The sequence below is a fragment of the Hakea prostrata genome, chromosome 10 (assembly GCF_041222555.1).
Source record: "Hakea prostrata isolate BN-2017 chromosome 10, UWA_Hpros_2, whole genome shotgun sequence".
NCBI classification, from domain to species: Eukaryota; Viridiplantae; Streptophyta; class Magnoliopsida; order Proteales; family Proteaceae; genus Hakea; species Hakea prostrata.
Window position 1 is genome coordinate 3,982,275 of NC_142609.1, and position 16,181 is coordinate 3,998,455.

The 16,181-nt window shown below is 40.1% G+C and overlaps 1 protein-coding gene and 1 pseudogene across 1 annotated transcript; both read left to right on the top strand.

Moving 5' to 3' along the window:
* Positions 1 to 1,158: 1,158 nt before the first annotated feature.
* On the top strand, positions 1,159 to 2,853 carry LOC149001573 (cytochrome P450 89A2-like). Its single transcript, XM_089138350.1, has one exon. The coding sequence runs from the start codon at positions 1,196 to 1,198 to the stop codon at positions 2,747 to 2,749; it is 1,554 nt and encodes a 517-aa protein (XP_088994476.1). The 5' UTR covers positions 1,159 to 1,195; the 3' UTR covers positions 2,750 to 2,853.
* Positions 2,854 to 14,207: 11,354 nt separating this feature from the next.
* On the top strand, positions 14,208 to 16,022 carry LOC149001574 (cytochrome P450 89A2 pseudogene; annotated as a pseudogene).
* The last annotated feature ends 159 nt before the right edge of the window (positions 16,023 to 16,181 follow it).

Below are 16,181 nucleotides of genomic sequence, written 5' to 3' on the forward strand. Positions count from 1 at the left end.
TTATTTTTTACCTGTGGGTCCCACAGGATTTGTGGTGGCAAAGCCGCGAGGGAGCACAGAGTGCTCCCCTGACGGGGTGATGATCCGGATTCGGGGGGGGTTATCCATATGGGGTGGCACATGAGGTATTTCGGGGTCCCAGACTCGGCCTAAAATTCATCACATTGATTCGAAACAAGCTCATGAGAAGGCATCATTAAGTGATGAACGTTGTCCTTTTGCGTTTCGCGATCGTTTTGAGGGAGTTTCGGGCATTTTATTATTTTCAGTGGCATTTTTGTAATTTTATATTTTTTTTCGTTTTAGGGTTTATTAGCACTATACAACCATGTTTTGTGTGGGTTGATTATTGTTGTTTTTGAAGAAACTTTTGAGAGACAGAGTTCTCTATTTCTATCCGATCTTCTAATTGATTTTGTTTCTTTGTCGTTTTGGCATTAGGGGGTCAAACCAGAGAAGTTTCTAGGTGATAGAAAGGAAAATTTTTGATGCAACAGGAACTAAAGAGATTAATTAAATTGATATCATTTGGTTTAGGGAGGAAGATTTGCCCAGGACTTGGAGCTATTGCGCTGCGTCTGGAGGTTTTTTGTGGCAAATTTGATCATAGAGTACAAATGGACTTCTGTGGATGGGTTGATGTTAACTTGATAGAGAAGCTAGAGTTCACTGTTGTCACGAAGAATCCATTGCAAGCCCACATCTTTCCAAGAGTAAATTAGCAGAAACTCATCAATCTATTAATGTATTTAAATCAAAAGGTTCTATTGATTATGATCGAAGAAGGTAATCCAAATAATTTGTGACTTAATATAACATAAAATTATGAGATAAGATGTTTCAAATACACATGAAATAATGATATATATATATATATATATAATCTCATTTGCTCAACAAAAGGCGAAAAAAATCTCAGATAACCAGCAGACGTGTCAATTTGGGGACAACCCAAAAGCAATGATAATAGGAATCCCATCAACCCTGCACTGGAGAGATCCAAATCCTTGCTCCTCAAAAGTCTAAAGCGTCGGTTTTTCATGTGTCCCCGTCTATCATTGCATTTTTTAATTATTTTTATTTATTTTTGGGTAGGATATGATTCCTAGTTCGCCACGGACCTTACAATTTTCTCCACCGCACATTACAGATTTTAAAGCCATTAGTCCTATGCACTTATCAAGAACATTCTCCAATGGAGCTCTTCTGGTTCACCATCCTCTTCTCTCTGTGTCTCTGTGCAGCACTCAAAACCTTACTCTTTCCATCCTCGCATGGCCAACCCAAGAAAAAGAACCCCTCTCTCCCACCTGGGCCACCTAAAGTACCTATAATCGGTAACTTACTCTGGCTTTACAAATCATTCTCTGACCTTGAACCAATCCTTCAAAGCCTTCGCCACAAGTATGGCTCTATCATAACCCTCCATATTGGCTCTCGCCCAGCCATCTTCATCACAGACCACTCTCTTGCCCATCAAGCTCTTGTAGTGAATGGGGTTGCCTTTGCAGATCGTCCACCATCAAGCCCTTCCAACCGCATCATTACTTCTAACCAACACAACATCAACTCTGCCTCTTATGGTCCACTTTGGCGAGTTCTTCGTAGGAATCTCACCTCTGAGCTCCTCCATCCTTCAAAAATTAGATCCTTTTCTCATGCCCGCAAATGGGTCTTGGAAATTCTCAAGGAGAAGCTCAGATTACATAGTGAATCAGGTGAGCCTTTACGTGTAATCGATACCTTTCAGTTTGTCATGTTCTGTTTACTAGTTTTCATGTGCTTCGGTGAGAAACTTGATGAGAAGGTCGTCAGAGAGATCGAAGACGCGGAGAGAACCTTACTTGTCAATATCCGTTTATTGAATGTATTTACTTTCTTTCCTACTTTGGGGAAGATACTTTTCAGAAAACGCTGGCAGAAATTGCTTGATATACGACAAAAGCAGGACTCTGTTATAATCCCTCTGATAAGAGCCAGAAGAGACCGCATGGAGAAGAGACAAGAGAACCCAGATGACTTCTTCGTCTCCTACGTCGATACAATGCTCAATCTTCAAATCCCAGATGCTGAAGGGGGTAGAAAGCTCACGGAACAAGAAATGGTGACTCTTTGCTCAGAGTTCTTAAATGCTGGTACAGACACAACTTCTACTGCACTTCAATGGATAATGGCTAACCTGGTAAAGAACCCAGAAATTCAAGAAAACTTGTGTTCAGAAATCAAAGGAATTGTGGGCACAGGTGAAGAAGAGATCAAAGAAGAGGATTTGGCAAAGATGCCATACTTGAAGGCTGTGGTTTTGGAAGGGCTCAGGCGACACCCACCAGGCCACTTCGTATTGCCACATGCTGTCACTGAAGATATTGTGTTGAATGGCCATGTTATACCAAAGAATGCTGCAGTGAATTTCACAGTTGCAGAGATGGGGAGAGATCCAAAGGTTTGGAAAGATCCAATGGAATTCAAACCAGAGAGGTTTCTGGGTGATGAAGGGAAAGATTTTGATATAACAGGGACTAAAGTGATTAAAATGATGCCATTTGGTGTGGGGAGGAGGATTTGCCCAGGACTTGGGTTAGCTGTGCTGCATCTGGAGTTTTTTGTGGCAAATTTGATCAGAGAATACAAATGGACTGCTGTGGATGGAGATGATGTTGACTTGACAGAGAAGCTAGAGTTCACTGTTGTCATGGAGAACCCACTGCAAGCCCACATCTCTCCAAGGGTGAATAAGGGATTTCCATAAAACCATTAATTGATTGACCTTATATTCTAGTTTATGAGTATAGTTTGTATTTTCTACCCAAAAAAAACAAAAAAGTATAGTTTGTATTTTAGAACCAACCCTTTCCCGGGTTTCCCCCCCTCTTTTTCTTTCTACGGGTTGTCCTCTTCCCCCCCCCCTTGGTTTTTTTTTTTTTTTTTTTTTCTTCTTTCTTTTCTTTTTTTTTTTTTTTTTTTTTTATAATAATTAAAAAAAAAAAAAAAAAAAACAAATTTAGAACCAAGGTTTGTGTCCTGCTCAAACCCCCCCTAATAATAATTCATGGTGCACGAGAACTGGGGAGTTTGAAGTTGTATTTTCCCTTGCTCTTCAAAATGTGTCTCTATAGAAGATGAAAATTAGCAACAATCTTTGCTTACAGAACACGAAATGGTAACTCTTGCTCAGAGTTCTTAAAAGCTTGCACAGACACAACCTCCACTGCACTTCAATGGGTAATGGCTAACCAGTGAAAAGAAACAACAAAACCAAGAAAACCCTATATTCAGAAATCAAAGAAGTTGTTGACACAAGTGAAGAAGAGATCAAAGAAGAGGACTTGGCAAAAATGCCATACTTGAAGGCTGTGGTTTTGGAAGGCTTAAGGCGACACCCACTGTTAAACAAAACTGATTTGGGTTGAGAATTTGGTGAACCGATTTCACTATTTATAGAATAAACCATCAATGCATAATGCAAATATGCAATAGATGCAAGTATAAAGTGTCTTAACTACCCTTAACACCCACCAGGCCATTTCGTATTGCCACATACTGTCACAGAAGATATTGTGTTGGATGGCCATGTTACACCAAAGAATGCCTCAGTGAATTTCATAGTCGCACAGATGGGCAGGAATCCAAGGGTTTGGAGCGATCCAATGGAATTTAAACCAAAGAAGGTTTTTTTTTTTTTTTTTTTTTTTTTGGTGGGGGATTCAAATCAGAGAGGTTTTTCTAGGTGATGAAGGGAATTTTGATGCAACAGGAACTAAAAGATTAATTAAAGTGAAGCCATTTGATGTAGGAGGAGGATTTGCCCGGGACTTGGGCTAGCTGCTCTGCATCTGGAGGTTTTTTTTGTGGCAAATTTGATCATAGAATACAAATGGACTGCTGTGGATGAGTTGATGTTAGCTTGACAGAGGAGCTAGAGTTCACTGTTGTGACGAAGAATCCATTGCAAGCCCACATCTTTCCAAGAATAAATTAGCAGAAACTCATCGATCTATTAATCTATTTAAGTCAAAAGGATCTATTAATCATGGTCGAAGAAGGTAATCCAAATAATTTGTGACTTCATATAACATAAAATTATGTGATAAGATGTTTCAAATACACATGAAATAAGGGTTTTTTCTTTTTTTTTTTTTTTTTAGTTTTTTTAAATAGAACGAAAAAATACAGTAATATAGAAACAAAATGGTCACAGTTCTAAATTCTTGGAGTAATCGGACAGAAAGCCATACTACAGTGCCAATAGAATAGGATACTTTTGAGATAAGTTACACACTCAACCTTGATTACATAATTTGAAACAATAAAATGAACTGTTAGCATTGAATCTTAGGAACAATCACATAAAAGAAAAAAAAATTGAACATAAACATACATAAAATTTTAAGAGCAAATTGCACTGGCACCCCAAAATGGAGGCCTTAAAACACTGACACCCCAAATAAAAACACAAAGCACGTAGAATGGAATGGTAGCAAATGCAAAGACAATACCCACATCTCCAAGAAACAAGAAAGACGAGAAGAGGAAGGAAGAGGAGGAAACCCCCGCACCGGGAGCACCCGAGCACCGCCAGACGAGGAAGACCACCGCAAGCCCAAGCCCGCCGGCGGGGGACGGAACCCAGGGCGGAACGCGCACACGAGGAAACCGAGGCACCCCCCACCAACGCGACCAGAACACCACGAGACGCGGAACCCGAAAAAAGAGAACCCAAAGCAAAGAAACCGAGAATCAGAAAACCAACCGAGAAACAGAAAAACCGAACACGAAGCCCACGGAAACCGAGGCCCCCCAACAGAATTCGAGCAGGCCCACCCAAAACCCCGAACACGAGACAAGGACCCAAGAAAAGCCCCCGAGGCACAAAGAGAATAAAGAAAAAGGAACAAAACGAACCGAAGGAGAGATGCAAAGGCACGGGGAGAGAAAGCGAGAGAAGGAATGAGAAAGAAAGGGAAGGGAGAAAGAGGGGCACGGGGGGGGGGGGAAGCGGGGGGGGGCGGACGGAGAGGGAAAGAGGGGCGGGACGAGCACGGGGAGGGGGGCAAGGGACGAACGGGACACAAGGGGGAAAACACCGGCAGCCCACGGGGAAAGGGAACGCAGACGAGAGAGGAGAAACAGGCAGCAACCACAAAGGAACCGAGGAACGAACGACCCAGAGCATCAGGCACCCGCCCCCAACAAACACGACAAACCGAGAGAAGGAAGGGAAAAAGAACAAGCGAGGAAACGCCACCGACACTAAAGAAAACGTGCGGAAAAGCACGAAGGCGGACGGATTTCTCCCACGAGAAGGGTATTTGGAATTAAAAAATAACCGGGGTAACCGTTGAATGGACTAGATGTTTATTGAATTGGGGTGTCGGTGTTTTTAAACATAAAATGGGGGGCTTTAAGGCCTCCATTTGTGGGGGGCAATTTGCTCAAATTTTAATTGGGAAATCCTCCAAGGGAAGAAAACCTACTGCAGCCAATATTCCACTAATTTCAACGATCTTGAAAAATAAGTTACAAATTAAGGAGGAGAATCATATATTTATCTCAAAACCCTAAATCGATATGCAATCAACACCTTATATATCTTAGAGTAATTTGATCTGTCAGATGAAGAATTTGAATGCAAATCTAGCTCAATTCCCTACGTGGAGCTGTCGCTGCCTTACCACCCCTCGTAGTGACACAAAACTAGAACCACATACATATGATGAAACGCTGCTACCGTTTGAAGTCCCTGATTGAGAGCTACGCTGCTACTTTGAAGTCCCTGATTGAGAGCTGGTGTTGAAGATCCATTCTACCCATCTATATAGAGCAACAAGATCCATTACGTACAAGAAAGAAAGAAAAAAACATTTCAACATTAGACCTTTTAGTTTTTTTGGTAGGAAAGAAATTTATTTATTTATAGGGAGAATCCCTGAGTACAACCTAGACCTAAAATATCAAACAATAAAAACTAGAATAGAGAAGAGGGGGGGGGGGAGTTGATTGTTAAGAAGGCATCTTGGGTAAGAGCACCTTCCTTCGCTAGAGCATCCACCACCATGTTGGCCTCATGAAATACATGTCTGAAGGAGATAGATTCAAATGAAGCCATTAATTGTATGATATCTGCTATAATTGGGAAGACCTTACAGGGTGCTTCATTTTGATGATTTTTTCAGGATGCAAATGAGAGCTTGATTGTCGATCTCTACTTCAATCTTAGGCAATTTAAAATCAATATCCCACACAAAAAGCATGTCTCATTGCCAAGGAATCTACAGTTAGGATATTCCTGAGCCTCGATTCCCCAACCAAAACAGAAGAGCATACGGCCCCACTGGTCCCTTGCAATTCCTCCATAACCAGCAACCCTTCGCTCTTTAAAAAGGGAACCGTCGACATTCAATTTGACATGAGAAGGAGTTGGTGCCACACATTTAATTCAACTCCTATTAGTACTGATTGTTTGCACTTTCTTTGGGTTCTGGCTATAGAATTGAAGACCTCTCCAAATTTGAAATTTTACCTATGATGGAGAAGGATCCACTTTCATGCAAATCAAATTGACATGTATAGGCCTTCCACAGTAGCCATAATGTCATTAAATTTGCAATCGTAAACTCAGCAGTTGTCCTGTCATGCCATTGATTCACCAGTTTTATGACTTTCTCCACCAATGTCCCATGTGTAGTCATTATAGGAAAGTGTAATGCTTCCCAAACAGTCTTTGCAAGTGAGCACTATACATAGATATGATCCGGTGACGTTTGCTCATCTCCACAGTGTAGGCAACTATTGGAACACAAGCACCCTCTTTGGATCAATAAAGAGGCAGTAGGTAGCTTGTGTTGGAGTACCTTCCATAGAAAATAACTGACTCTTGGCTGCAGGGGTACTTTCTAGAATCTTTTCCAGATGTTGGCTGTTGTGATTGGGCTATTGGAATTACTTATAGCCAACCAGTATGCTGATTACTGAGAATGTTTTGGCCATTGTCCAATGCCAAATCAATTGGTCTATTTGTGTTGAAACTGGTAATGGAATCGCAAGTATATTTTTGACCATATCTGGTGGCCACCACTGCTGCAAAGTATATATGTTCCATGAGTGAGTGTGGGCATCAATGAGTTGAGCCACCTTCGTTGGGGCATATGAAGCAAAAGGAAAACATCTTGAGTCTATGGTTGTATTTGGTATCCAGTTATCTATCCAAGGATTAAGCAATTGACCATTACCAATTTGCCACATAATTCCTTTTTTAACTATATCCTGACCTAGTAATATTGATCTCCAACCCCATGAATATGATGCTATAGGGGTAACATCTAGAAAGGTGCAGTGTTGACAATACTTATTCAACATCAATTGCCCCCATAACAAGTGTGGATTCTGAAGCAGTTCACATGCCTTCCGAGATAGAAGAGCTAGCTAGGTTAAAAGCATAGAGGTTGCGTAGATTCAAACCTCCTTCAGATTTTCAAGAATAGATTGTACTCTAAACAATTGTATGTAATTGTCGCTTGTCTCCATTGGACCAAAAGAAGCTTCTCATCTTATTTTTTCCAAAGTCTCTATTACAGATAATGACAGGTGAAAACAAGACATATAGTGAGAAGGTAAAGCTACTAGAGGGGATTGTATTAAGGCTGCCTTTCCAGGAGATGCTAGGTATTTGGAGTTCCAACCTTGCAATCTACTATTAACTCAATCAAGGAGAGTAGCACAAAGTTTTCATTTCAATTTTACCTGGAAAGAGCGGAATCCCCAAATAAATGTCTTCCATTGTCGTTGGAGAGATTTGGAAATGCAAAGACAAATCTTGCTTCATGGTAGCAGAAGTGCTTGGACTATGATGAACTCTTGTTTTTATTACATTCAATTCTTGACCAGAAAGATCACAATATTGTTGGATTACTTTTGCAAATTTTTGGCTTCCTTTCTTGTGGCATGTCCAAACAACATGATATCATCTGCAAAAGCAAGATGTGAGAGCCTCTTGCTACCTCTAATTAATTGAATGCCCTTCAATTTCTTTTTCTAAATTTCCAAATCCAAATGTAAAGACATAAGCTCAAACATAACACAACTAGATAGGATGACAATGAGTCACCTTGCCTTAACCCCCTTGAGGGCTATATAGTAGATGTAGGGGATCCATTGACCAACGGTATGTAAGTGATAGTGGTGACACAGAACATTCTCCAATCAATCCACCTATCTAGGAATCCATAGGCCTAAAGTGCATGTTTTAGAAAACTCCACTCCAATCGGTCATATGCTTTACTCATATTCAACTTAATTGCCATAATGTCATTTTTCCTTCACTTGTGTCGACGGATTTTGTTCATAAGTTCATAAGTTATCAAGATGTTATTCGATGAATATGTCTTCTTTTTAAAATCCATTTTTTTTGAAATGAGATCAACTTTGGAAGGACATGATTCAATCTAAACACCAAGATTTTGGAAATTATCTTGTAACTCATATTATACAAGCTGATTGGTCTGAAGTCTCTTACTAAGTCAGGCATATCCACTTTCGGAATTAATTATAAGAAAGTAGGATTATGTGATTTGGAGAATGTACTTGTTTTGAAGAACTGATAGACCATAGCATGAACATCATGTTCTTACTCCTCCCATCCTTGCTGATAAAAGATTCCAGGAAATCCATTTGGACTTGGGGAAATTGAGACCATTGGTACTGAAAACTGCTGATTTAATCTCCTCATCATTGATAGGACTCAGTATCCATTGCCTATCTGCTTCTATTATTTTGTTCTTGATGGAATTGAAATATTCATCCATAGGCCTTGGAGAAGAAGAGGTATACAAGCATTGAAAATGTGTAACAAATGCATTCACTATGTCTTGTTGTTCGATAAAATGTAAGCCATTATGCTTTATAAGTCGGATCATGTTCCTGACCCTTCTTACCATTGTGATTTGTGGAGGAATCGAGTGTTCCTATCACCCAAGACTTTCCATTTGATGCATGCTTTTTGCTACCATTTGTCCACTTGTTGTTTCATTACCAACTTTAGTTTCCCTACTAGAGCATTTTCTTCCATATACCAATGCTCCAACCTTTACTCATGAAGTGCAATCGCTTTTTTGAGATCTTCTTCGTTGGTGTCTTGGTTTTTCACCTGTTGTTTCGTTCCATCTTTGTAGTTTATTGGTGAGGGTTTGTAGGTATTTTTCCAGAGTGAATGAAGGGGATCCCCTTACAAGAGTATTCCAAGTGTGATGTAATAGATTCACATAAAAATCCTCGTGCACCCAAAAAATTTTAAATCTGAAGGGTCTAAGAAGCTTACCCTCTGTATACTCCATGTTTAAAAGCAATGCTTTGTGATTAGAATGAGCTACAACAAAGTGGTTGACTCTTGCCTCTAAAATTTTGTGAGCCATTCCATATTGCATAGGAATCTGTCCAATAGGCCTTCAATATGGCTTGAAGCCCTTTGTTTGTTTGTCCAAGTGAATTTATGCCCAACTTCCGGGAGGCAAACCATTTTGAATACATTTTTAAAATGATGCATCGGTTGTAGAAGGGAATTTGGGATGGGCCTACCTCCTTGCCAGTCCGTTGATACGAATTCCAATCTCCACCAATTACCCAAGGTTTATCAATAAAAGATACGAAATTTTTTTGGGTTTTCCACTGATACTTTTGAGTAGATAGAACACAACTTATATACACTCAAGAGAAATACCATAGATTAGTAGAATCACCATCAAGAAGATGAACACACCACGACGAAAACCACACAACATCTACTTTCATATAATCACTCCAACAAAAAACAAGTCCCCCCTTTCTAGCCTCCGGCTGAACCAACACATACTTAGAGAAGCTCCACTTCTTACATTACTTACCAACATCAACAGTGACTAACTTAACTTCAGAAAGAAAAACAAAGTTGGGTCTATGCTTACAAATTAAGACACTAAGTTCTTTTTGTATAGAGGATCGACCCAGTCCTCTACAATTGAGAGATAGAGCTTTCATTTCCCCTCCGATGGCCAGATGGCCCTTCAAGGCTAGCTATCACTGCCTCAATGCAATATAGATTGAACCCATACTAATCAACTCACATTTTCTTACTCAATTCATAGTCATAGCTTGCAAGGGAGCAATTTAATGTCTTCATTGACAACTAATTTTCTTTTTCCCTTTTTTGAAGAGGAGGAAGGGATATTTTCTGCCCATAAAGCTTGGATGTCTAGCTCAACATTAACATACCGAATGTTAGGGCCCAATTCCACTAGGGTAGAGGGAGGTACTGGAGAGGGAGTATACACTGTTAGAGATGCTTCATGAGAGTATTCTAACAGAGTATGTGGTGGATTCAGATGATGAATCACGAAATGCATATCCACATCTCTAAACACCGGAAGAGATAGCAGTTGTAGAAATCCTTGTGGGTTGACTGATAGCTACAGCAAGAGAATGTTTGTCTTCCCTATGTGTTGGTATGCACACCTCATATATGAAGGCTAACTTGAGAAAGCTTCTCTGGATCACTTCTTCTCTTATCCTCGGAACTAGTCCATCATAGAGGGATAGCTCATTCTGAAAACTTCGTATAAACACTTCATCATACATGTCTATAATGAGCTTTACATGTCCATTTCTCTTCGGCAGTATGACAGCTAGTGGTATGTTTGCTTGAGGAACCGAAGGAGTTTCACCTGTGCTAGATTGAGGTGTGAATTTGCAGTATCTACAGTCTGTGCTTTTCTGACCCATTCGAATACAAAAGTTACATATGAGGGAAGGCCTCAATTCATAAGCAAACTTCACCTGGATGATTTCATTTGCAGCTACTTCGAACAGCACCAATGATACCAAATCTTGATTAATAGGGATCAAGACATGAGAAGCCAATATAAAAGGGGGCATGCCATCTCCCCTAGGACATTCAATTTCCAAAACATATCCCACCTTGCTAAAAATCATATTAAGCACGTCGTGATCATGAAATCTCCAATGCAGTTTAAAAATTTGAACCCACATGATAGCATAACGGAAATGCAAGATAGTTGCAGGGATAATGTGATCCCAAGGCTAAAAGACAATGAGATGGCCTTTGTAATTCCAAGGTTGTGCAAAAAGGATAAGATTCATGGTCTTTTCGTTTCTGCATTTCAAAGTGAATCGATCTGCTGCTCCTTCCACCAAGTGCATGTCATCGATCCCAAATTGATTCGAGTTGAGAGCTTTAGAGAGGAAGTGATTTAAATCGAACATAGTCACCACTATACCGTCGACTACCCATCCCAGGAAGAGTGAATTTGATATTCTCTTTGATGTCTTCTAGTTTACCACTTGAGAGGGAAATCTTCTCCATAGGACGAACAGGTAACTCAAGTTTAGCAAAGTCTGGTGCCAGTTTATCAGAGGAGAGAGGGGTAGAGGAAGAAGAAGAAGCAGCGTGAGGAGTACATGACTTCATAAGGATCACAAAACCTTGCGAGAAACTGTCGTTTACAGTAGAGATCTGATGAACAGAACTCACGTACCCCAGCACCCACATTTGTTTGTAAACACTTAGTATGTACCCGGTTTGAATATATAGAGAGAGGTAGAACAATAACTCCATGTTGTGACCAACACCTAGCACTTGCATGAACATGCACCATCCATACTGGCCATACACACCGAATCTAGAGAGAGCTCCGACGTATTTCCCTGCTCGTAGATGTCTTCCAAGTGAAGACCTTAGTAAAGGGTGACCATGCTCCGAACAGTTGACAACCCATCACTTCTCAGTCTAACCTTGTTGCCTCGCTCACATAGGTTCCACTAATGTATTGCAATATCGCTTTTACAAAGCTCTAACTCAACATACTCGTCACAAGTGAAAAGACGTACCTGAATTTGGTTTGCCAGCCATATATATAACATGCAATTGACAAGTCTGAAATTTCTTTACTGTAATTGCTTCATCATCTCGCCACCCAGTGTTTCTCTTATCTACATGCAACCAGAAAAGTCGGGAGAACCTTACTTGAGAGTTCAGGAAATGTGATTTCTCTATCACATCAGTTAAGTCTCTGATCCGATGTTCAACGACACCTTTCTTCCATGCACTGAAGCTTTGCTCATGTAAACAGTATTGTTGCCACCTGAACGAGTTGAGAGATTCTAGCAATGAATCTTCAGTGTTAAGAGAGAGAATTAGCATGAAAATAACAAAGAAATCGTAGGGGAGAGTTGTCTCTGGGTGGTCATCGTCTTCCCAAAACCTAACCCTAAGACTTCCTCTCCTACGCTCATTCTCTCTCTTACGCTTATTTTGTCATTCTCTTCTATTTCCACACATTAGACGCAAGGAAGTGATTGAGATTTTTCATTATTGAATGGAAAGAAATTTCCTTTACAACTAAAAAAAAACACTTTTTATTTTTTGGTAGTAAAATGAGATACTTTTTATGAGTTACTCCATAAATTAATCAAGAAACTTACCATTATATCTTTAGATGCTTTTTTTCTTTTTTAAAGCACTTCATATTTTCTTGTATAGCTATCGAGTGAAAAAATTGAATGGGTAATTTTCAGTTGTATACTTAAGTTAAATTAATAATAAAAAAATCACATCTTGCTTGTGATTCTAATTTTTTTTTCTTTTTTTCTTCCATCAAATGGAAGCTTGAAATGATAAAAAAGAGTTTACAAAATTTTCCGACGAAATTATCCCATTATGGAATGAGTTTTTATCAAATGAAAAAATGAGAAAAAGAGTATTCCCCTATCTTTTTTGAATTTGGATCTTTTACACATTTATATGAGTGTGAAACTTATATTGTTCTGTTCTGACACAAGCAGGTGGGGGGGGGGGGGGGGGGGGGGGGGGGGGGGGGGGGGGGGGGGGGGGGGGGGGGGGGGGGGGGGGGGGGGGGGGGGGGGGCCCACACTCATATGAGTGTAAATATATAAGAGTATAGACAAACCGGGTAAGGAGGACCTAAATTCATCTTCTTCATGCATTTCTCAATATTTTCTTCTTTGCTTTCTCGTCTCCATACTTCTCTCTCAATAAATAGTGATGTGGGTCCCAAGTAGACAAACAAAGGCTTAGCCTCATTATGGGCCTCTTTGTCATTCATAGAACAATCTCCAATATTTTGTTTTGAATCTAGACCTACTTGAGCCGGATAGCAGCAATCCAAGTACTTGCAGCTTTGCTTGGCCTAGGCTGAAGCTTCATGGTGAAGCAACATCCATATATTCGAGGGGGTCTCACATTTGCAAACAGTTTTGCTGCACAGGACCCATCTCTTACTTCTTTATAAACCTCTCTAATAGTCTCATATCTTCCATGGATCTCACCTTTGCAAAACGGTTATGCTACACAAGACCCATCTCTTACTTCTTTCTAAATCTCTCTAATAGTCTCATTTTTCTTTCATCGCTCTCTCTACTAGGCCTCAGCTTTTTGTTTCTAATCCTTACAACTTCAACACTAATCATTCTTGCACGACTTGAGCCGTATACTAATGCAACAACAATAACAAGGCTTGTCCCAACTAAGTGGTATTACTTGCATGGATTTTTGGCTTCAAATCAGTTTTGTTTGTGGCTATACTAGATATAAGGTCTAAACTATGCAAAACCTTTTTTACCGTTCCGTTAAGGTTATCTTAAATTTGCCTCTAACTCTTCTAATATCTTTAATCTGGATCCGAACAAGGATATTCACAAGTTTCAATTGAACATAGCTGTAACACCTCAAATGATTTTCTCATAGCTTATCAAATAAAACTATACCATCTTTATTTCTACTACACTGAAACTATCTATATAATTAATATTAATTAGCAACCCAATAGTTTGCAGCATATGTTTAAGTGATCGTATAACACTCTTACAGAATTTTCTTTAAATCATATGCTTATAGACAACTCCTTAGCACATTAAGACCAACTCACATGAGTGTAGGATTACAACTACCTTCCCTTTTGGGGTTAAAAAAATCTTGGATAACCAGCAGACGTGTCAATTTGTGAAGAACCCAAAAGCAATGGTAATAGAAAAGAGAAACCCATCAACACTGCACTAGAGATCCAAATCCTTTCTCCTCAAAAAATCTAAAGCGTCGCTCTCTCATTTGTCCCCTTCTATCATTGCAAATTCACTTTTTTTTTCTTTTTCATTTTTTTTTGGGTAGAATATCATTGCAAGATCTCCACGGATCTAACATCCCCTACAATTTCTCCCCGCACGTTATAGATTTTAAAGCCATTAGTCCTATCCACTTGCACTTGTCAAGAACATTCTCTAATGGAGCTCTTCTGGTTCAGCATCCTCTTCTCTCTGTGTCTCTGTGCAGCACTCAAGACCTTACTCTTTCCTTCCGCCCATGACAAACCCAAGAAAAAGAACCTCTCTCTCCCACCTGGGCCACCTAAAGTGCCTATAATCGGTAACTTACTCTGGCTTTACAAATCTTTCTCTGACCTTGAACCAATCCTCCAAAGCCTCCGCCACAAGTATGGCTCTATCATAACCCTCCATATTGGTTCTCGCCCAGCCATCTTCATCACAGACCACTCTCTTGCTCATCAAGCTCTTGTAGTGAATGGGGTTGCCTTTGCAGATCGTCCACCACCAAGCCCTTCTAACCGCATCATTACTTCTAACCAGCACAACATCAACTCTGCCTCTTATGGTCCCCTTTGGCGAGTTCTTCGTAGGAATCTCACCTCTGAGCTCCTCCATCCTTCTAAAATTAGATCCTTTTCTCATGCCCGCAAATGGGTCTTGGAAATTCTCAAGGAGAAGCTCAGATTACATAGTGAATCAGGTGAGCCTTTACGTGTAATCGATACCTTTCAGTTTGGCATGTTCTGTTTACTGGTTTTCATGTGCTTCGGTGAGAAATTTGATGAGAAGGTCGTCAGAGAGATCGAAGACGCAGAGAGAACCTTGTTTGTCAATATCCGTTTATTGAATGTATTTACTTTCTTCCCTACTTTGGGGAAGATACTTTTTAGAAAACGCTGGCAGAAATTCCTTGATATGCGTCATAGGGAGGACTCTGTTATAATTCCTCTGATAAGAGCCAGAAGAGAACGGATGGAGAAGAGACAAGAGAATCCAGATGACTTCTTCGTCTCCTACGTCGATACACTGCTCAATCTCCAAATCCCAGATGCTGAAGGGGGTAGAAAGCTCACGGAACAAGAAATGGTGACTCTTTGCTCAGAGTTCTTAATTGCTGGTACAGACACAACTTCTACTGCACTTCAATGGATAATGGCTAACCTGGTGAAGAACCCAGGAATTCAAGAAAACTTGTATTCAGAAATCAAAGGAATTGTGGGCACAGGTGAAGAAGAGATCAAAGAAGAGGATTTGGCAAAGATGCCATACTTGAAGGCTGTGGTTTTGGAAGGGCTCAGGCGACACCCACCAGGCCACTTCGTAGTGCCACATGCTGTCACTGAAGATATTGTGTTGAATGGCCATGTTATACCAAAGAATGCTGCAGTGAATTTCACAGTTGCAGAGATGGGGAGAGATCCAAAGGTTTGGAAAGATCCAATGGAATTTAAACCAGAGAGGTTTCTGGGTGATGAAGGGAAAGATTTTGATATAACTGGTACTAAAGTGATTAAAATGATGCCATTTGGTGTGGGGAGGAGGATTTGCCCAGGACTTGGGTTAGCAGTGCTGCATCTGGAGTTTTTTGTGGCAAATTTTATCAGAGAATACAAATGGACTGCTGTAGATGGAGATGATGTTGACCTGACAGAGAAGCTAGAGTTCACTGTTGTCATGAAGGATCCATTGCAAGCCCACATCTCTCCAAGGGAGCACAAGGGATTTCCATCAAATCACTAATGGTTTGACCTTGTTTTCTGGTTTATGAGCATAGTTTGTATTTTAGAACCAAGGTTTATGTCCTACCCCCCCCCCCCCCCACCGAAAAAAAAATATCATGCTGCAGGAGAACTGGGAGTTTGTTTGTATCTTCCCTTTGATTCTTCTTGTGTTTTATTCTCTCTTATGTTGTTCAAATCAAAGTCAAAATAGAATATCAAAATATTTTGAAACTGGTTTGAATCTTTTTCTTCACATGTGAAAGAATACAACGAAAAAACATACCCAGTTTAAATCAAGTCAATGGATCCAGATAGGGATCTGAATCTGCTAGTTATCCAACTAGTTCTACCATA